General features: G+C 40.2%; 2 protein-coding genes across 2 annotated transcripts in view; one reads left to right on the forward strand and one right to left on the reverse strand.

Annotated features, from left to right (window-relative positions):
• Positions 1–5,049, reverse strand: part of LIN37 (lin-37 DREAM MuvB core complex component) — a gene marked incomplete in the record, with an annotated part of 817,002 nt that extends 811,953 nt beyond the window's left edge. The window contains 1 exon segment of the mRNA XM_044080439.1: positions 4,826–5,049.
• A 262-nt stretch (positions 5,050–5,311) lies between these two features.
• The window catches only part of PROSER3 (proline and serine rich 3), a 1,217,796-nt gene continuing 1,201,075 nt past the window's right edge, over positions 5,312–22,032 (forward strand). Inside the window, exon 1 of the mRNA XM_044080441.1 lies at positions 5,312–5,415. Coding sequence (XP_043936376.1) covers positions 5,381–5,415 — 35 coding nt within the window. The 5' untranslated portion in view covers positions 5,312–5,380. The remainder of the gene's footprint in view (positions 5,416–22,032) is intronic.

Genomic DNA, 22,032 nt, shown 5'->3' on the forward strand with positions numbered 1-22,032 from the left:
GATCAAATCAGCCAAAGTCAGGTTTGAGGTAAAAATGGCCACAGAGACAAAGGATAACCACAACATTTTCTTTTTTTTTTTTTAACGTTGTCTGGAAGACAGGTGCCGGGGCAGTAAATAGGAGGCTTACTGTATGTAGTTAATTACTCATTTCCCTCTGCCTCTATTTTACCTATAAAAATCTTGATGACTGGATGGGAAATAGGAAATTCACCCCAGGGATCACTTCTGTGGCGCTGCTCGACAGGGGCACAGGAAAATAATTTTCTTGGGTGGCGAAAGCCAGGGTACCTTTTTGGCTAGGCTTATACAGGCCCTAGGGTAATAGCCTAGTACCTAGCTATGAACCTATAAATTATATTAAAAGTTTCAGAAACAGTGCCCAGCATTGTGCAAAGTAAATAGTAAAGGATCACATACTCAGGATATAGTCAATATACTAGTGGAAATTTTTTCTCTCAGTCTTCACCATACCCCCCCCCCCCAACATTCACAGATCACATACCCACACCAAGAACCCAACAGTCTCCCAAGAGCAAGTTCCTAGGTGCCAAGGTCAGGAATACTATGTCTATAGGGCTAGATAACATTTCATGCTGCCTATGCTGCCTACTGGTTAGCCTGAAACAGGACTTGTCTGATCCTCTACAGAAACCATTCTGTACAATTCAAAATAGGCTTTGTGATGGACGAATGCAGAGAACAGAAGCAGTCATTCCTTTGCAGGAAGGTGGGGCTTCAACAAACATGCTAATTATAGACACACCTGATCAGTCTCATCTTTAAGACTTTAGAAAAGATTATACAATAGGTAACCTACACACTCCTGACACAGCCCAGTTCAGATTTATCAACGCAGGACCTGCCAACTTAAACTGGTTGACTTCTTAGAGAACTGTTAAGGAAGCAATGGACAACAGCAAAAAAGTGCACACTGCATAACTAGAGCTCCCAAAGGCATATACCACCACCCACAATTAGATATCATGGGTAAAATAAGCTCAACATCAATTGCTATGTAACTCATTGGATAGCAAACTATCTCACAAACACAACTACCTCCTCCAAAAGACCTGGCATTAGCTGTGTACCACATGGTTCAGAACTTGGGTCACTCCTCTTTGGCATTTAATTCATGGAGAACAAAGCTAATGTTATGGATTTGTGGCTGACCAAGTTTGCAGATAACTGCAAATGTTGTGCTATTGTAAACTACCCAGAGGACACCAAGATCCTGTAAGGGGGAATGCTCCTTTCAGTATGCACCTGTCCAAAAAGTTGTCACAGCTGGAATGACCACATCACTTTCCCACTAAAAATAAAACCATCAAGTGCCCAAATCATAAAAATTATGCAGACTGTCTCAAAGCTTTTCTCCCTCCTCTCAGTATCAAACAGGCCAAGACGTGTCCTACATAGTTTCAACAGACCCTTTTCTGTCAAAGTTGTTACACATTTGCAAGTGCAATGGTATCTTTAACACCTGCTCAACAGATCTCAATCTCTTTTGAAAATAAATAGAACATGATGGAGGAATAACTTTGTTTCAGAGAGAATACCATTTCTATGAAATAACTGTCTTCCACTCCATGTAAAGCAAAGTACTTCTCTTACTCTATTCATATGTAATTTGGATGAAAGGATGCTGAAACAAACATTTACCCCTGGTTTAACATCCCTGTATCTCATGGATAGGGGAAACATAAATGTCCAATATATCCTTCAGCACAGAAAGTACAGATCTTTGCCTCATATTTTTGATATATTCCTCATAAAATTTAGGGTTTTCTGGAAAAATCATTGAGAATTGATGTCGCTAAATAATGACAAACACTATACTAGACCTCAAATCCTTCAGAAAATGCATGCCAAAGTAAAACCTATTATTCTACCAACTTCCTAACTTCATAATAGCAATATTTAAAATTTTCGCCAGAAGCACATTCAAAGAACTACTCAACGTCTACATATAAAAACAATAAATTTATTGGTGAGTGCTTTCGTGGTGTTGACACACCACTTCTTCAGACCTACAAAACAACTATACTAAACTCTGCTTAAGTATCACTTAATCACAGACACACCCAAACCTTTTCATGCGTCATCATTCCACTGTGTGCTAGTTAAACTCACAGTGCCTAAAATCAGAGTTATACTCAATAATTGATATGCACTACAGTAAAAATATATCTAGGCAAAATTCCCTATACAATCAATACTGACAAGCCTGCTATAAAATACAATATTGTGCTCATAACAGAAAGTTATTGTCCTAAGCAATACATGGTCCAATACAGGAGCTCAAAACAGCAGGTTTACCTATGTATTGGTCTGGACTTCGCTATGGGTTTGAGGGGTACCTTTTCATTCAACCCCCTCCCCTTATCTGCTCGAAGCCTCAATGTCCACCTACTCTCTGTTGTCTCAGTCTGGTTAACTATATCACCACGACGTTCACTACCATATACCATTTCTATTACCTGGAACCTAAAACTGTGACTAGCATCAGTCTTATTAACATGCCTTGCCAATGCATTAGTGCTATTTTTTATTTCTAATTTTCAATAAATGCTCTCTGATTCTATATTTCAGCTTTCTATTGGTTTTAACCACATAGTAAGCGGAGCATACGTTACATACAGCCAAATAAACAATATTAATACTATTGCAATTTGCCTTGACCTTGAAGAAAAAAAATCTCTCCTAAGGTCAGGATGTGAAAACACATTATTTGTGCCGATATATCGACACCGATTACAATTCAAACATGGCACCGTCCCCATCCGATCACCTTAACGCTTGAGGTCTTGTTTATCTTTGGGATAACACATTTGTTTCAAGGATTTCTTATTTTTGTATAGAAACGATGGTCTACCACCCACTATTGATCCTATCCGAGGATCCTGTGTGAGTATTGGCCAATATTTCCGAATGACATCAGTGACAACTCTGACATCACTAGAATAATCAACGGGTACTCTCACATACCTCTTCTTAGGTCTTCCACCTTTTGCATGCTTACCATTACTGACCATCTCCCTTTCAGAGAAATAAGGTTTCCCTGTAACACTCCTAAGCTCCCCGACATTGGAAACTACTTCAGAGACATCTGCATTATTATATCCCCTATTAACAAATCTCTCTTCTAATACCTCCATCTCAGTATTGAATCTCCCTTCCTCAGTGGTCAGCCTGGAGGTTCTTAATGCCTGCCCCTTAACCACATTACTGAAAATGTGGTGGGGGTGCATGCTAGCCCTATGCAATAGATGATTCCTATGGCATTCTTATGTATCTTGGTAGAGAGTATCCCTTTAATCATCCCAGTATACACATACATCAAGAAAGTTAATTTCGTCATTTGAAAGACTAACCTCAAATTCCAGAAAATTTGTGGTACTATTGACATATTCACAAAAATTACTCAATCCTGTTAAATCACCATTCCATAAAATGAGGAGGTCATCTACAAAACGTTTGTAAAAGATAACCTGACTCCACATACTATTCAACAATACAAACTGTTTTTCCCAACTAGCCATTACTAAGTTGGCGTATACGCCCTCTATTTGCAAGTATAACTTATGTTGACAGATCAATACTTTGTTCTCCAAAATAATCATCATTAACTGACTAAGTAAATCAATTTATATAGAGGGCTTGGGATTTCTTTATATGTAGCATTTCTAATAGAGCTGGGTCAGCCATGTATGTGTAAGTCTGATGTACATAAAGGTGTTTAACTACTTATTTCTCTTTATTTAGCCATAACATGCTGAAATGCATAATACTTCCCATTCCTTTTGGCTCTCTTGCCCACGAATACAATCTTGAGAGAGATAATTTAATATATTAAAAGAAAGTCCACTAGACTGTCAGTATATGAGCACTTTAACAAGCAAGTACCTTTATGGTCTATACCGTGTTACTTACGTCTTAATAGCATGCATATAGTACTTGCATTTTTCTAAAGTGCGGAGCAATAAACCAGTTTTCCACACATATAAAATGCAGCCTTTGCTACCCAAGTTGTTCTGACAAGAGGCTGCAGTACAGCGCAGCAGGTAAACAACATCTATTAACTAAATATACTTCAGTTTAATGGTGTTGACACAGTCTTGAGCCGATTTACCTTTTTATGTATTGCCGAAATTAAGTTATATCAGTACAAATTCCCGATTCTGTCCCGCACGATCTCGCCTTATACCACTGGAGATAACCTGCACTCAATAATCCAGGTAAGGTACGGTCAGCCTCTGACTTTGTCAATGTACGGAACAGTTCCCACGGGTGGGGGCACAAATCTAGGACTATATCACTAAACTTTCTCTCTCGGTCCTCTTAACAACTGGAGTCGCGCAACGCACACATATGTGACAGCAACCAAAAACATTTGTCTCCTGTCGCAATGAGGAAAGACATTGCGTTGTTATACAAATATATTACTTGATCATTAAAACTAATAAAGTGACAATTATCAATTAAGCATGCGTTGGTCTTGTAACTGTCTAGGTAACTCACTATATGTTAGAAAACAAGGGCACAATCTATGACTATTTCAACAAACTTTCACTCTCGGACTCCTCTACCAACTGGAGTCGCGCAACTCACACATATGTTACAACAGCCAAAAACATTCGTCTCCTATCGCAATGAGGAAAGACACAGCATTGTTATACAAATATCTTACTTGATCGTTAAAACTAATAAAGTAACATACATTAATTAAGCATGCGTTGGTCTTGTAACTATTTAGGTAACTCACTATATGCTAAAAAACAGCTTCAACATTATACAGTTTTTAGCTCTACTTTTAACTGCTCACCTCAAAACAGTACAAGCATTAACACGTAACAACCCGGCTGCATCTTAGTGACAGTTCCTTCTGCGCGCCCCAATGCACTCCGCCCCACTACGAGTGAACGTCATCTTTCTCCTGTAATCTTACTGGTCGCCTTCTTCGTAGCTCCAACCCAAGCCAGAACTATAGTCATAGGTAGGTGAATTCGATTCCTCTTAGTGACCAGCTTCAGTATGCTATCGTATAACAACAACAACAAAAAAAAAAACAATGTCAAGGGGGTATTATATATGTACTACAGCGATGTTTGTATATATAATTAAACTACGCAAAACTGTCGGAATGAAAGAATAAAAGTGCAGAACTCAAAAACACTTATTAGGGAATGCTGCGTTCTGGGAGATGTAGTCAGTTTGCCATTTTCCCCTAATTTTCTGAAAGAAACAAGAACTATCTTTCCCAAGTTACAGTTTTGTTATTTGAATAAAAAATGAGCTCCTCCCAGCGGCGGGCAGTTTAGTTTTGGTTACGGAAAATGGCAGTACCTATTAGTCGTTTTTTGGCGAGAGGTGCTGCAGAATGGTTTCACGGACATCATCAGTAGGAACGTTGAGGTATTTTGTTTTAGACAGTTATTAGATGTCCTTGGGTGAAAGTGTTTGGATTATGCCTTCAGATATTGAGCTTATAAATAAAACACTTCCACTAGTCTATAGGTAATAATCCAATAAGAAAACGTTTAAATAGTATTCTAATGTACCAGGTTTGTACCTGAGTAGAGCTGCAGATTTTGCACCAAGATGTATTTTCTGGACAACAGTAAATATGAATGTTAAGCAGTTACTATAATTTTCAATGATTAACCAGAAAAATAAGTGTTTTTGAGGGGCTGGGTAAAAATATGAGGCAAATTCAGGGACATTTGAGAGGTATTCAGAAAAAATGCATGTGTGTGTGTGTCATACCTCTCAACCTCTTAGACCACAAAATCTGGACAAAGCCTAAAATGATGGGGGGACAAATCTGGAAAGATTTTAAATATTGCGCTTACAAACTTAGAAAGTAGATAGAATAAAAGGTTTTGCAATTAGCCTGAATTTTCAGGAGAATGTGGAGTCTTAAACTCAATGTCATTTTATCCTGACTCCAATCCTTGGCTATTAGCCAGAAAGGGACAGCTATTAGGGGGAACATACCGAAAATATGAGGCAGAAATCTGGACATTCTGCGAAAACCTGTACAGTTGAGAGGTGTGTGTGTGTGTGTGTGTGTGTGGGCGGGGTGTATCATGTTTTATGTGTAGTTAGGATTAACCACCTATCCCGCAGGACAGTCCCAATTTGGGCAATTCCATACTATTGGGGGAGGATGAAAAAGGACAATTTTTCTGAAATTTTAGGATTAAAATTGTTCCTGAGTTTCCTTTAGTAGTTGCATAAAAATTCTGTATTTGAAACACCTAAATTATCTATAAAAGCACAGAAGCAAGTCAAAGTCTACAACGGTGAGCTTTCATTTTTAGCAAAAAAAATGAAGTCCACATAGACCTGTGGTGCAGAGGGATAAAGCTTCTACTATGCTCCAGGCGACCATGCTCGATAAGCAGCATGGTCAGTGAAGGGGCTGCAGAAGGAGGATCGCAGTCAGCAGCTGATGTCAACTTACCCAACTTGGGGGAGGGAGGCAGCCAAGGCTCACTGCAGTAAGCATACAAGTATGGCCAGCTCAGTGCTGTGTAAGTGCTGAGCTGGCACGCACATCTTTGGTGTAGCAGTCATGGAGCTGGCAAGGCTGCTGTGAGGGGGGGGACTTTGGGCATACTCTCTGGCAGCAGTATAACACTTCACCATTATCCTTCTTTGTACTGTGTGTATGGTTTGTTCCATAAAATTTCACTTTGCCCATAAAAATGTCCCAATTTGGGCATTTGAAAGGTGGCAGCGTTTGTGGTTGATTATGTTCATGATCATGCATTCCACTGAAATTTTCTGGGGACATAAAACTGTTATGAGTTTTCGTTTCCTTTCACTGTTGTCTGTTTATTCTTTATTTGAATTTGCTAATCAAGGTGGAGCACCGATCTAAAAATCATCGATTTTCAAGCATAGCGCAATGGGGGTGGAGATTTAATGAAAAGACAAAAGTATGCAATAACAATAAGTAAACTTATTCACATGCATGTGTGACACTTAATGTAATGAAACTATTGAGTAATAACAATAACAACACTGCAATAATGTAAAAAATACCCATGCGAACAAGAAAGAAATGAAGGGGGAGAGAGAAGGAATAGAGTAGAAAAAGAAAGTGGCATAGATGAGAAAATCAGGAAATAAAGTGCAAGGAAAGAAGAAAAAATGCCTATAGAAGAGAAAATCAGATATAGAAAAATGGAGAGAAATGAAAGATAGGAGTATCGGATAAGAAGAGGAGAAGGAGTTGTATAACTACTAGCAAATCCAGAAAAAAGGTGCAAAAATAGTGTAGTCATTGACTGCGCAAGTATGTAAGTGGAATCTTCTAACTGTGGCATTGTATAGAATGCAAAAGCATATGTTTGAGTACAGTAGCACTGTTTTTTGTATGTGTGCAGTTTACAAAGAAACACCCAAGCAACTGTGCAGATATCTATCTATCTCTGCAGGTCAGAGTAAGGTGTGCGGAAGCCATTCACAGACAAATAAGAATATAGAAAAGTCTGTTGTAACTTTGTATATTGAGTAAGTAAATCAAAAAGTGCAGTCTAGTGCTACTATTTCAAGACTGTATGTAATGGGGAATTAAGAGGTAATTGGGAATATATTTTCTGGGATTATAATGAGTTGGCAGACTTTAAAGATTCCCTGCAGACTACTCTTTTAGAGATACTGGGTGAGCCAATTGATGTAACTAAGGAAATTATTTTTTGAGCTATGATAGACAATCAGAATTGCCTAGACATAAGGCCTTTTGGAGTCTAATTATGGTGGTTGCCAAAAAAGTAGTTACTGGAAAATTGAAATCGGATTCTAAACCACTGTACTAGAAACAGTGAATATAGTAACAGAGAGAAAACAACTGGAATTGGGATCTTTAGAAAAGTGTAGGAGCAAGTTATGTTGAAAAAACAAATTCAAGGCTTTATTGTAAGAAGCAGGACATACTTTGGCATAATGACATAAGCCCAGCACTGGCAAAGTGGATAACCAAACAGCGTTAATGTGCAGGTGTGGATGGCAAATTAAGCTAGAGCAGGAGGTGGCAAGCAGGAAGGTATATTATTTTTTTGGGGGGGGATAAGACTCTTTTATCTGGACTGTATAAAGGAAGGAGGGGGTAGGATATTGGAAAGCAGTGGCACTGATGTCTGAGAAGAGTTAAGGGATATGACAAAACATAAAAAAAGGCAGACAGGTGGATGATGACATAATAGGCACTGCTCACAAAGGGAGGAGGAAGATAGAGGGTGGACACCTGGATGGGAAAGGATGTGAGACAATATGTCATGAATAAGTATGACACAGTAGGGTGTGTACAAAAGTGATGGGGATTAGGAGGAGGCCATGGAGCTAGTTTACTAGCCAGGGGACTTTCATTTAGAGTCTTACCCAGGAGCGTCAGGGTAGGCGTTCCCTGATGTTGAGGGGAAGGTCACATGTGGCTCAATATCTGGAACCTGGTAATTAAGTGAGCCTTCCATTCCCTGCAGTAGGCACTAGTACAGGTTCCACCACTTCTGTTCCTTCTTAACTGCAGCCTCCACTACTACCTGCAGTTGGGGCTGCTTATACTGGTAAGGAAATCTTGTACTGCCCACATAGGAGCTACCATCATTTCTCCCCAAGAAGATAGTCCCAAGGTGTACAGATGGTTGGGATCTGTCCCTCACAGTAGCAGAGAGATGCACCCAGGGTGCCCTAGGCTTTTATGGATCTGCTGCAAAATAGGAAGTAAATAAACCTCATAAAAAGGTAAATAATGGTAGATACATTTGAAGTCAATGAAAGAAAAGAGAGACATATGAAGTCAGGAGAACAGTTACTGTAGCCTCCTGAGGTAGGTGTTATGGTTGAGTTCACTGTCTTCCTATAGTGCAAAACAAAATAGGTAAGAGAATGGGGGTGGTTAGGCATTGTCAGTAAGAATAAGAGTGTTTTGTAACTAGTACAAGTCTGCCAAGACACTTAATGATACAAAGCCACCTTCTCACTTGCAAACACTAATGCCTACAAACATCTTGCATCTGGATATAAGTCTACCCATTCAAAAATAACAGTTGACTAAAATCTGCTGAGCAGTTATGGCTGTACCACTTTTTGTGCATATGTGAGTGCCCCCCACACACTTTCTGCCTTGAGTCATCACTGGCTTGACAAGTGAGAACAAAATGGAGCAATACATATAAACATGTGCCATGATGTGTGCAGTTACTCACAGAGAGCTACAATACCAGAAACTAGTGAAGACAGTAGTGACCAAGAAAGAAACAAAACTGTTTTCTTTGCACTTTATACAGTTAGCCATCACATTACACTGTAGCAGTATAATTAAATACTCCTCTATTCCTTAATAAAAAGTTTGGAATACAACAGCAGCAGAACAGAAGGATAACAATCTTATAATTATATGATGGCAATATTGACAGCAAAGGTAATGATAATTAGTTAATAATTCAGGATGTTGCCATTCCACTTCTGTCACCCACTGGTCAAGCTGCTTGGGCTGACTTTTTCGCATGTCATTGAAATTGTTTGTATTGCTCACTAGTTTTTGGAATTCCTGTCTCCTGGCCCAGTTACTTTGGCAGTTTGGTCCAAATTTACATTTTTTGAGATGGGCCTCCTTGCACTCCCTGCAGCTTTTCTGTGTACCTCTTGGCATACAGGAATAGGAAGATCTTTGTCTGTTGTAGGCAGCAACTTGAGGAGCCACCCTGTGCTCTGATAACAGCCATCCTTGCCCAAAGTCGGCAATCAACATTGTGGCAACTGTGTAAAAGTGAAACAACTAGCATGTGAACCATACCTTCTGCAGTGTGATTATAAGCAACTCCAGTAGCTGTGAGTTTGCATATTGCAGAGCACACTGAGTTTATGCAAATGCATATATAAGTCAGACAGATGTGTGTTCTGGTGCTGAACAAAACTAGTTCATGCTTGTGCGCACTTGCTTATGACAACAAAGATATTTGCACATCTAGGCAGTAATGTGATTCATAGAGATCCTTGTAGAAAATCATCATTCACATAAGAACTTCAGAAAGTTAGAAAGTCTGAAACATAAATGCAACCATTTTGTGCACCGCTGTTTACTGCATTTATAAGAAAGTCATTTGAAGTCAAAAGTAAAAGCAAAAATATGTATTGAAAGTGAAGTTACAGGAATATGGCTGCACATTAACAGCTTAACTCCAGCACTCCATATGTGAAAACAGAAACACAACAGAGAAGGCAAGTAGTCTTTTATGTTTATGGATACATTTCAGTAATTGGCGAGGAAGTATACTGCCTGGATGCTAGAAAAAAAAGAAATGCAGAACACCTGGAAAAAAAATCAGCTACAAGAAATGAGGAAGAAACACTGACTGGGCAAAGTTCTACAGCTGCTTAGCAAAAAGCAAAGCGACCTCCAGACATGACTTCCAGTGATCTGTAGGAAAATATAAGACAACTGCATGCAGACCTAGGTAAAATAAACAAAACACTGATGGAGTATATCAACACAAACAACAAAAGACTGAAAAAAATGGAATAAGCTTTAAACAGATATTCAGATGAGATGATAAAGCTGCAAAACAATGGAGTATATCAACACAAACAACAAAAGACTGAAAAAAATGGAAGAAGCTTTAAACAGATATTCAGATGAGATGATAACGCTGCAAAAATCAGAGGGTGAAATGAAGAAAAGGCTGGCTGAATATGAGACTGCTCAGGAAGAGATGTTTAAAAAAATAATAGAATTAGAGGATAGAGCACATAGAGAAACCTGAGATTTTCAGCTGTACCAGAGAAACTGGAAGAAACAGACTGCATTAATTTTATGAAAGTGCAAATAAGCAACTGGACTGTTGTTCCATAGCAGGAGTTGTTAGTTGAAAGGGCACATCATGTGTATGCTCCAGACCTGCTTAAGAGAAAGCAACCTAGACCTTTAATAGTAAAGATGCAATCCTGCCAGCATAAGGATTTGATTGTGACAAAACTGTGGCAGAAGGACAAAATACAAAAAGTGGGAGGCAGAAGAGTGTTTGTGGAGAATGATTACTCATTGTACACTAGACAGAAGACGAGTAAGTTTGTTCCACTATTCAGGGAATGTTAAGATTCAGGTGTTTGATTCAAACTGCTGTGCCCAGCTGCCTTTAAGGTATTCTTTCCTGGAGGGACAGGATCATTTTTTAGTTAAGTACATACTAAGGATGAAATACAAATGTTTGTCCAACAAAAAGTGAGCTGTGAAACAGAAAGCAATTCTGCTTCTTGTTCTTCTGGTAATAAAGACCACAGGCAGACTGTACCTTTGAAACATTTTCCATTGTTTCAATGGAAAATGTTGGAGAGAAAGAAGAGAGCATGAGACCTGACTAGAAGAATCAAGAGTACATTGGAATTGAAGCAGAGACAGGATTTGGGAGCTGAAGGCGTGAACAGTAATAAAACCAGTAACTTAATGTGGGATTACAATGCAGTAATTATATTTGTGAAATATGACAGAACAAGAAAATCTGGAAATATTGGACTTTTCCAGAATTTGTGGGTCTCTTAAGTATATGCTCTACTGAATGTTCCGAAAAATGCTTTGGGGAAGGGTAGAGGGGGAGAAAGTATTTTTTTCTTAATAGTACTATTTTTGTGGTGTGTGCTTTTTTCATTCAATAAAATAAAGTTTTCTCAGATATTCTGGGGATTGTAGACAGATGCTGCTGGATTTTTTACTTTCTCTCTCTCTTTCTTGTTCAGTTTTAAAAAAAAATGTAGGCACTGCAATGTACAAAAAGCCTGATTAAAAGAACATGGAAAAAAAGAAAACTGAATGTGATTTTTCTCATTCCTACATGGGGAATGATTAGATTAAGGACCTTAGATTGATTTAGTGACACATTTTAAGAGAAAGGACAAAATATAACAGAGGAGGGAAGAATTTTGAAGGAATTTATAAAAATATTTGGCATGGAAGATGTAAATTCAGTAATAGGAGTTCAGAGTGAATTTACATATTATTCCCCAAAATATAAAAATTATGTTAGACTAGACAGAATTTACATTTCACAGGAACATGTGCGTTTAATTGAAGGTATTGATATACACCCAATAATTATTGCAGATCATGCAACAATAATAACTAAAATAAAAACACAGGTTCATGAAATAAAAATGAGATACTGGTGCTTTCCGACCTATCTGTTGAAAAGAGAGGAATTTAAGGAGTGGGTAGTGGAGATTATTCAGGAGTTATTTGAGAGGATATAAATTACTTCTAAACTTATAGCTAGGGAGTGGGACAAAATTAAGGTGGAGTTAAAAAAATAGGGTGGAAATGAAAGGGAGTTATGGTTAAGAGGTATTACTTAGCGGAACTGACAAATGTTAAAGTACTGCAGAACAGGGGAAATCTCACAGAACAAGAAGAGGACCAACTGCAGAATGCTAAGCAGAAAATAAGGAATGTCCTCCATAATATACACAAGTTTAGAAAGATTGTAGTTAATCAGCTGTGTTTTGATAATGACACTAGAGCACAAAAACATTTAGCACAATGATTCAGGCAACAGAAAGTGGAAAGGGCTGTCGCCAAGCTTAGAGCCTATAACACTTAAAGATCTTGTCACCCTCTATAATAATCCCAGACTGCTGGGCTCCTCCAACAGACTCCTTATTCAGATATGTAAAACTAATAACTCAGCCAGTGACTCGCTCCTCATAAATTCTGTAGGTTGATAAAAATATGCTTGAATTTGGTATACCCTGAAGAAGTTCTGTAGCGGAGCACCTTCTGTACTTTAGACTGGTGATCCATGTTTTAAAGTTTAATAAATGCATAGGATCGTAGGAGGTTACTAGACTAATGACCACAATCAGCACCTGTCACCCCTGTCAATGAGGGACAGGTGGGACAACTGGGAATAATTTGTGATTTCCCATCCACTCATCAAGGATGTACTCTCTTTGAAGTGTATGGGAAGTCTATTCCAGAGACAGGGCAGCCTCTGGGAGACAAACCTCTCTCTCCAGCAAGTTTTGTTGATATTGCATATTAGATTTAGGCCTTTTGAGTGGGTAATGTGTGAGGAGTTAGACTTACAGATACGGAGCATCTCTAGTAGGCCAAGGTCTGAGATTGCCTTGTAGGTGAGACACAGATCACCTCTGAGCAATCTGTACAATAATGAGTAGAGTGATAAGTGATTTGAGCCTGTCCACATAGGACAGGTGTTGGAGGCCATGGATTCCCATTGTGAGGTATTTCTGTGGCCTTTTCAGTTGGTGCAGATGTTTGCAGAGGTACATACCAAACGGAGCGTTATACTAAATTATTGGCCTATGATGGAGGAGTACAGAGAGGTGATAACCTCCTTTTTTTCTGGATGCAATCCCTTTACTGATATGAACCACGTAAAAGGCTTTTCTGACCACTGCCACTACATGATGGTCGAATGTGAGATTGTTGTCAACCTGAGTACCCAGGTCTCTCACCACAGGTTGTGTGCCTAGGAATTTGCTGTTGATGTAGTAATCAATAGGGGCCGTGATTTTGCCGAAAGGTATGATAATACATTTTTTTACATTTAGATTAAGGCCATGACTTTGGCACCAGTCATTTGTTGCTGTGAGACTCTTTTGCAGTATGTTAACATCATTTGGGGGAGTCAATGACAGCACCCAACGTACAGTCATCTGCAAACTTGGTCATCCACAAACCTTTTGTCTTTGCCTGGACCTCTGAGAAGTAGATGCTGAACAGTCAAGGTCCCAAGACAGATCCCTGGGGAACACCACTAGTGGCAGGTCTGCTGTTGGAGATGGAGGTGCCTATTTTGACGTTGTAGGTCCTATTGGTGAGCCATTTGGCCACCCACCTGATGATATAGGGATTTACGCCAAGTTGTGTTACCCTTTTGATGATTCCTGAGTGGGGGATTGTGTCAAAGGCCTTGGCCAACTCAAGGTAAGCTGCATGTACTGACTTTCCCTCATCCAGGGCCTTGGTGACAGTCTCAAAGAAGTCAACCAGATTCAACAGTCAAGATATGTCCTTGACTAATCTGAAATGGGTGGGGTGAAGTGTTTGGAGATTGCCTATGTCCTTGTTTATGAGATCCATAATAATACACTCCACGGCTTTACAGTTCAGAATTGTCAACCTAATGGGGCAGTAGTTTCCAGGATCAGTAGTGGCACCGCCTTTGTGCAAAGGGATGACAATGGCAGTTTTCCACTCTGCTGGAATGAAGCCTGTACTTAGGCTGTGGCTGAATAGGGTGCTTAATGGCGAAGCTAGTTCTTGTTGGAGATGTTGCAGAGTACAGCCTGTGATACTATCAGGTCTCATGGAAGCTGTTTTCTTTGCCTTGGATAGGGCCTTTAACACTTGATCTACAGGGGTGTGAGGTGCGGGACAAGTATCAGGGATGTTGAATGGCCCTTTAGGGGGGGATGGGGCGAAGTTTGTGCTGAACCTATCTGCTAGCAGGTTGGCCAAGTCAACAGGATCAGTGTAAGTGATACCGTTAAGTACTAATCTGGAGCTAACCTGGGCTTTGCCATGGAGGTTCCTGACATAACTGAAGAAGGCCTTGTGGTTTCCCTTTGTTTTGGAAGCTAGTTTTGATTCATAATTGGCTTTGGAGGTTTTCACTAGTGATCGAATCTGCTTGTTGAGGCTAAGGAGGGAGTTTTTCCAGTTTGGAATTTGTTCCTTTTTACCTTTGGACAACAGTTTTTTCCTTTTGTTGTAAAGCCTGTTGATAGAGGATGTCCACCAGATAGGTTTGTGTTTCCTTGAGAAGCAGCTTTTAGTTCTGTTTGGTATGGCTGAGTCCATGCAGTTGTACAGGTGCTTTTATACTGCACTGGCATACTGTTCAGCATAGTTGTCATCCTGTAAGGGGGGAGGTGGTGTGAAGCTACTGATACCCTCCCTTAGGAGGTTGTAGTCAGCGTTTGAGAAGTTTTTTTAGCCTGATTATGGCGGGGGGGGTAGAAACATTAAATCTTTAAATTTCTAGTCTCCCACCAGGACACAAGTTCTCTTCAGCAATTATGTTCTGCTTGATGAGCACACTCAAGCAAATCTGCAGTCTGCGGCTACCACTCCACCCATACAGTATAAGAAGGAATCAGTACTGCAAACTAAATGAGGATATACATTTTGAGCCTCGAGCAGGGTCAGTCCATCCAGGCATTCTACTTATATGTTTTATGAAGGTGAAGCTATTACATTAGCAGTATTTCTTAGTAGTTCTCATCTTGCTAATAAAACTGACTGTTGTAGCCTTGTGTCCTCCCCTCCCAGCTAGTACAGTAATCCTAACTGTCCAATGGACAGTATACATTTAATTCAGATTCCATGTGACTGAATTAACCATCAGGCAGCCCTCTCAGTGCTTTCTGCCTTAGTTTGTATCACTTGGAGGCCCACCTGTTTATTTGCATCTCTATACATTCCCCGTCATTGCTAATGTATCTCCCTACTCTATTCTGTGCACAAACTGGTTACTAATCAGCAAGTCAATGTGAAGACACACTCCCAAACTTAATAAACGTTGCTGTCTCTTCTCTCCTTCACTTTACAGGTAGTTTGAATTATTACTTACCCCCTCTGAGGCCTTCACTGATTTCCACTGATTGCCTCTCTGGTTTCTTTGCATTCCACCTGGTTTACACCCCTTGTGCTATCTCCCTCCCCCAATACTAAGTCCATATTAGAATCCTGCTGCGTATGGAGCCATCTTTAAATTTCTAGTCTCCCACCAGGACACAAGTGCTCTTCAGCAATTGCATTCTGCTTGCTGGTAAGTCATTAGACCTCAGGAATTTGTTTAAAGTGTTCAGATTTGTAAAGTAATACTTACTTCTTTCTCTTGTCTTGGTGGGCTCTGCCCCGCTCTGTTCGCCCTTGCTAACGCTCGGGCTCTCCTCGCTCCCCTGCCCCCTATTCCCTCCCACTACCTCTACATTTATAGTAATAGCCACACCCACAGCTCAACATCACATCACCACCACCAATCACAGCTCCTCAAGTCATATCACATTATACCACACCAACTTGCTCCACACAAAATACTCCCAATCACTCTCATTCCCACTAGGCATTTTTTACATCACCCACACTACTTCCCCATCCACATATAGTGCAACCCTATAATTCCTATTCAGACCCCCCCACCTAGAACCAACTTAAACTTTATAACTATGACTATCACACAACTAAGTCTAGTCTGTCTTCTCATAATTCTTTACAACACCACAAATTATCACTCTAGCAATATCCCTAAACCTAGTAGCACAACACTACATTATGTACTCTCATATACAGACACCACACATTATAATAATATCTGCCCAAAATTGCACAAAAACCACATAATGGACCAATTCAGAACTAAACACATATGCTTTCATGCCTACTCCAAAAAAACACAATACTTTCTCACACTCCTCATCAAACTCCAACATCTGTATCATCATTTTAACACCAGGCTCACCATAAGTGAGGATATCCACCCCAACCCAGGCCCAAATCCATCCTGTCCAACAGAAACTGCTCCAACACACATGTCAGAACATAACACTCCCACTTTCTTCATCCCTGGGCAAATCAACAACAGCAGCAAAACCAACCATCTTTTAATGCTAAATATTAATATTAGAAGTATCAAAAATAAAATACATGAACTCTAGGCCACAATAGCACACTACTCCCCAGACATAGTTGCTTTAACAGAAACCTGGCTAAATAAAAACATAGCTAACTCAGAAGTTCTCCCTACCGGCTACAATATCATTAGACAAGACAGACCACTTCTTAAAGGGGGTAGAACTGCCTTACTGTACAAGTCCAACTTAACTGTCCGTCAGTTACCAAACTCCTACCTCTTCCCCAATAATTGGGACATACTTATCTCACAACTTCAACTTCACCCTAAAAAGGTAATCACCACAATTGTGATCTATATTCCACCTGGTAATACACCTGCTAGCCTTGAAGACTTCTTATCTTGGTGTTCTTCCACATACTCACAAGAAACCCTTATTCTGGGTGTCTTCACCCTAGATTGGTTCACCTGTATATCAAAACCACCAAGTAATCTAATAAGTCTCCATGGCTACCAGCAGCTAGTCCAAATTCCAACTAGATGTGATAAAAAATCTAAATGGGAATCCATCCTTGACTGGGTCCTAACTAACAACCCCACATTGTACCCTCACACAGGCAGTCTTCCAGACATCTTAAGTGACCACAACATAATATACTTTATACGTAGTAGAACAAGCATATGCAAAACCACTAACTATATAGTCACTAGAAACACAAAAAAAATCTTTCCTGAGGTCCTCAACACTTTACTCTGTAACTGTGACTGGACCCCCAAAAAACCCTCCCACTTGACCAGGCTGTAGCATATTTCAACAAAACATTTCTACAACACCTAGACACTGTCGTTCCATTGTGCAAAATCAAGGTTAGAACCTCTACAAACCCTTGGTTCAGTAAAGAACAGACACTGCCTGGCTTTACTATAAAAAAAACAAAGAAACACAAAGCCTAACTAAGTACCAAGAACTACGCAAAAAATGCATTAGGCTGGACAAAAAAATCCTACTACACAACAGTATAAACTACATACCAACACAACCCCCAAAAATTTTGGAAAAATATAAACCAGCTACTAAAATCCACCCAAAAGGCTACCCCCAAACCAACCACCCCTGACACTAAAGTTCCCATCGAAACACACTTCAACTCCCACTTTGTGAACTCAGTTCTATCCTTAGTATCACAGGACAGTTCCTTCCTCACTACACCCCCCCCAACACAAATAACACTAATACAAGCTTTACCCTCAAAACAGTTTCCACCACTTCAATCAAAAGCATGCTTTCCAAACTAAAAACCTCATCAACAGCAGCCAACCTACTCCCCAGCTATTTCTTGAAACTCACAGTAGATGTTATTGCTATCCCAGTCTCCACTCTCATAAACAGATCAGTTGTTGAAAACTATGTGCCCACACTCTGGAAAATATCTTATGTTACACCCATACATAAAGGTGGGACCTCCACTGAACTTAACAACTACAGACTCATTGCTTTACTCTTCCCCCCTGGCCAAAATTCTAGAAAAATGCATCCATTCCCAGATGCTAAACTATCTCCTAGACAGGAACATCCTGTCACCTACTCAGCATGGTTTCAGACCTGCCCATAGTACCACTACAGCCCCCCTCTGCTTCACAGACACAGTAAACCATCTCAAAAATGAAGGCCTACAGGTGTCGACTCTTTTTTTTTTTGGATATGTCCAAAGCATTTGACACAGTCTCACACCAAATCCTGCTAAACAAACTAAACCAATATCACCTATCAAATTCCACTCTTACCTGGTTCCAAAGCTACTTGACTGACTGGTACCAAGCTGTGAAATGGGAAAATTCTTTCTCTCCTCAGCTGCCCATAACTATAGGAGTTCCACAGGGTTTATCTTAGGACCACTACTAGTCACAGTCTTCGCAAATTACCTCCATACCCCCACACAGCATGCATCTATCATTCAGTATGCAGATGACACTACCTTAATCTGTGCTGCACAAAACATTCCCATCCTCCTGCAAACAACTCAACTAGCATTCTCTGACATTGAAAACTACCTTACCAAAGCCCAACTTATCCTCAATCCAAAGAAAACTCAGCTTATGATTATAACCAGTTCTAACAAAAACACTGATAACAGTCAATTCGCAATCTACTCCACAAATGCTACTCCAATTGCTCCAGTGGCACAGGCTAAGCTATTGGGAATAACCATATACTCCCACCTAAAATGTGATAGTCATCTCAACTTAACTGTTTAAAAAGTACATGCCAAACTGGGATCACTCTACCGTATCAAACCATTTCTTACCAACAACACAAGATCAGACATTGCTCGCTCCCAACTTCTATCCACCCTACTCTGTGCATCTCCCATTCTGACTAATCTCAACAAAACTGAACTAAGCAAAATGGAAGCCTGCTATAACAGAATTGCCCACTTTGCTGTAAATTGCTCATATAGAACTCATCACTGTACTGCTTTGAGACAGCTTCACTGGCTTGAACTGCCCAACCTCCTAACCTGCAATCAGCTCTGCCTCTGTCATTCTATCTGGTACCTCCCCAATAAGTGTCCTGCCCTCAAAAACCTAGTACATCATCACTCAGCCAAAAGGCCTCTTTGATCATCAAGAAAACTACTACTAGAAGTCACCAACAGCTACAATAGCTTTGGAGATGTCCTGTAAAGTAGTTCAGTGGCTAAAAAATGGAGCTCTGTCCACACTAGCATCCGAAACACATCATCCAAAGCCTCCTTTAAAGACCTCATCAGGCAACATCTCAAGCAAAGTTGGCAGTGCCATGATTGCTCCCCAGGCTAGAGAAAGCGGATAAGGTATACATACTAAATTTAGAGTACTTGATAATAGTTTTCAGTCTTACTCACAAACACTGGCTAATCTACAATGTATTTACTGTACCTGTGTACTATGTATGTATTCTACCTATGTTCCAAATTTCAGCTGTCCACCACAAATCTATTAATTACCTTTATTTTTAAATTAATATTTTTTTGTTTGTTCTCTCCACTGTTAACTATTGATGTGCCGCATAGCACTGTAAAAACATGTCTTTTGTAATTTGTGTGTATACTGATCATGTCTAAATAACTAAATGTATCCGTAATTTTTCTTTGTGGAGCTTTTCTCCCCGGGCCTCTGCTGAAAAAGGTAATTTTCGGCACAGTCAGACAACCCCGGTTAACAAATGTAAAATAAAATAAAATGAGACAGACTGATGAGCTGATCTCACCACAGAGGGACATACTATGGGAATGGTGCAGCGGTCACCCATGTTAGTGAGAACCAAGATCAGAATGTTATCTCCTCTTGTGGTGGATGAGACTGGTCTAGTACATTAGAATTGATGAAGTCAAGGAATCATTGGGTGAGCGCATTAGTGCAGGAATAATTCACCCAGTCTATGGTGGGGTAGTTGAAGTCACCAAGAATCAGGGTGTTCGGGGGTACCTTGATGGAGACAAGTAGGTCTAGGTAGGAGGAGTGGGTGTCCTGAGTCATCGAGGGGAGTCTATATCTGGCTATAACTTGGATGGGTGTCTTTGACAACTGTCAGTTGCACCTGGAGTAGTTCCATTGCGTCATGCTGGCAAACCAGTCGGTGTGCCTGTCCTTAATGATGACAGAGACTCCACCACCCTTAGTCTTCCTGAACTCATTTTGTGGTCGGAATGTGTGGAATGCGGTATAGCCTGGTAAGGCAGGGGTGCTCTTCGCAACCCTGAACCAAGTTTTAGTGACTGCACAGACATCGGCATCTTCCAGTGCGAGGAGAGCCTCCAGTGAGTTCATTTTCAGGTTAAGTCTTCTAACATTAAGCAGCATGACCTTCAATTTGCTTTTTGACAGATCTTTTATGTTGAAAGATTTGTCTTTGGGACATTGCCTAAAAAAGGCACAGTGGGGAAGGCAAGAGCTGTGGCAAAGATCCAGAATCCCAGGGGGGACAGGTTGAGGCCATCTCTGGCAAAGCATCGAGGCCTGTCAACCATGTCATCCCAGGCAGACAGATACTGGATCCTCTTGGAATGACACCAGAAACTAGGCCAATTGTTGAAGTCAATTTTTTTTGTTGATATTGTGGTGTCATTCTTGGTGAAGGTAGAATGCTGCTTAGGAGTAGGGTCATACCTGCTTGGGGCATGTACTCTGAGAGCTCAATCATGTCTGTCTTCATGTAGTCCAGGGAGGTGCATCTCAAGTCATTCATGCCAACATGGACAATGACAGAGTCATACTTGTACCAGTTGTGGAGGGACGTGCATGCATGATGTGGCAGATTCTGGCACTTGACAGACAACTGACCATGACCTTCTCCTTGTCAAGCCTGTTGAAGGAGACATCAGTGTGTCTCACAATTGAGTCACCAATGACTAGTATGTTTGGTTTATTGTTATGCCTTATGGGCTGTGTTGGTTTATTGTTATGCCTTGTGGGCTGCGTTTGTGAGACACTGGTGTGTTGTCTGCTTCCTTCTTTAATTTCTCCAAATCTTCTGTGTTCTAATACCATGACGGGAATAGACCCCATTGCTAAGTCAAAGTATGATTAAAGTTCATGAAATTAGTATTGTTTCACTCTTTGATGTCAGCCAAAAGTGCTCTTCGTAGCACCCGCAGCTTGCCCAGTAATGACTCCTCCTGCAATTCGTACGGCGTTACATGTATTGGTTACATATCTAAATATGATTGTAGACTCTTTTTTTATAAGACCCATTGCTCCTACTACTATTGAAACTATCTGGGTATCTTTCTTCCATATTGCTCTCGTTTCTGCTTGCAAAACATGATATTTACAACTTTGTGTCTCTTTGTGCACAGGACACTATAGTCACTAGGTGTGGCGATTTCAGTGATCAATGCTACTTTTGCCTTCTTTTCTTGAACCACTTCATCTGGTTTTCTAACATCTGTCTTTTGAACTGTTGGTAATGGATGATCCCATGTGATGAAGACTTCATCATTTTCTATGATGCTTTGTGGCTCATGTCTCCAGTGTTTTTCAGCCTCTTTAATACCGTAATGTTTGCACAAGCCCCAGTGCAGCAGTCTGGCCACATTGTTATGCCTTTCAGTATACAGTTCTTCTGCCATTAGTATGTCGCAACCAGCAATGAGGTGTTCAGCTGTCTGCTGTGTGTGATGTGTTTGGTGTTGTGTGTGGAATGATTGTGTGTGTGTTTTAGAAGTATCTGCTGTTTATGTAAGTTTTTATTTAGGACCTCTGCATACGTGGGTGTGTGTTGTGCTTGGCTATGTGACGCTAGTGTAGTGTTTGTGCGGGCAGTCTTCTCTTTGTCAGAAGTATGGACAGTGGCATGAGACAGCATGGATTCCAGATTACTGATGCAGATACATTCCTCTCATGTAGAAGAATTATGTGTTAGGAGAAGATGGCTGTCAGTAAACATGAGTGA

The sequence above is a fragment of the Protopterus annectens genome, chromosome 8.part0 (assembly GCF_019279795.1).
Source record: "Protopterus annectens isolate FY-2018-M chromosome 8.part0, PAN1.0, whole genome shotgun sequence".
NCBI lineage: Eukaryota > Metazoa > Chordata > Ceratodontiformes > Protopteridae > Protopterus > Protopterus annectens.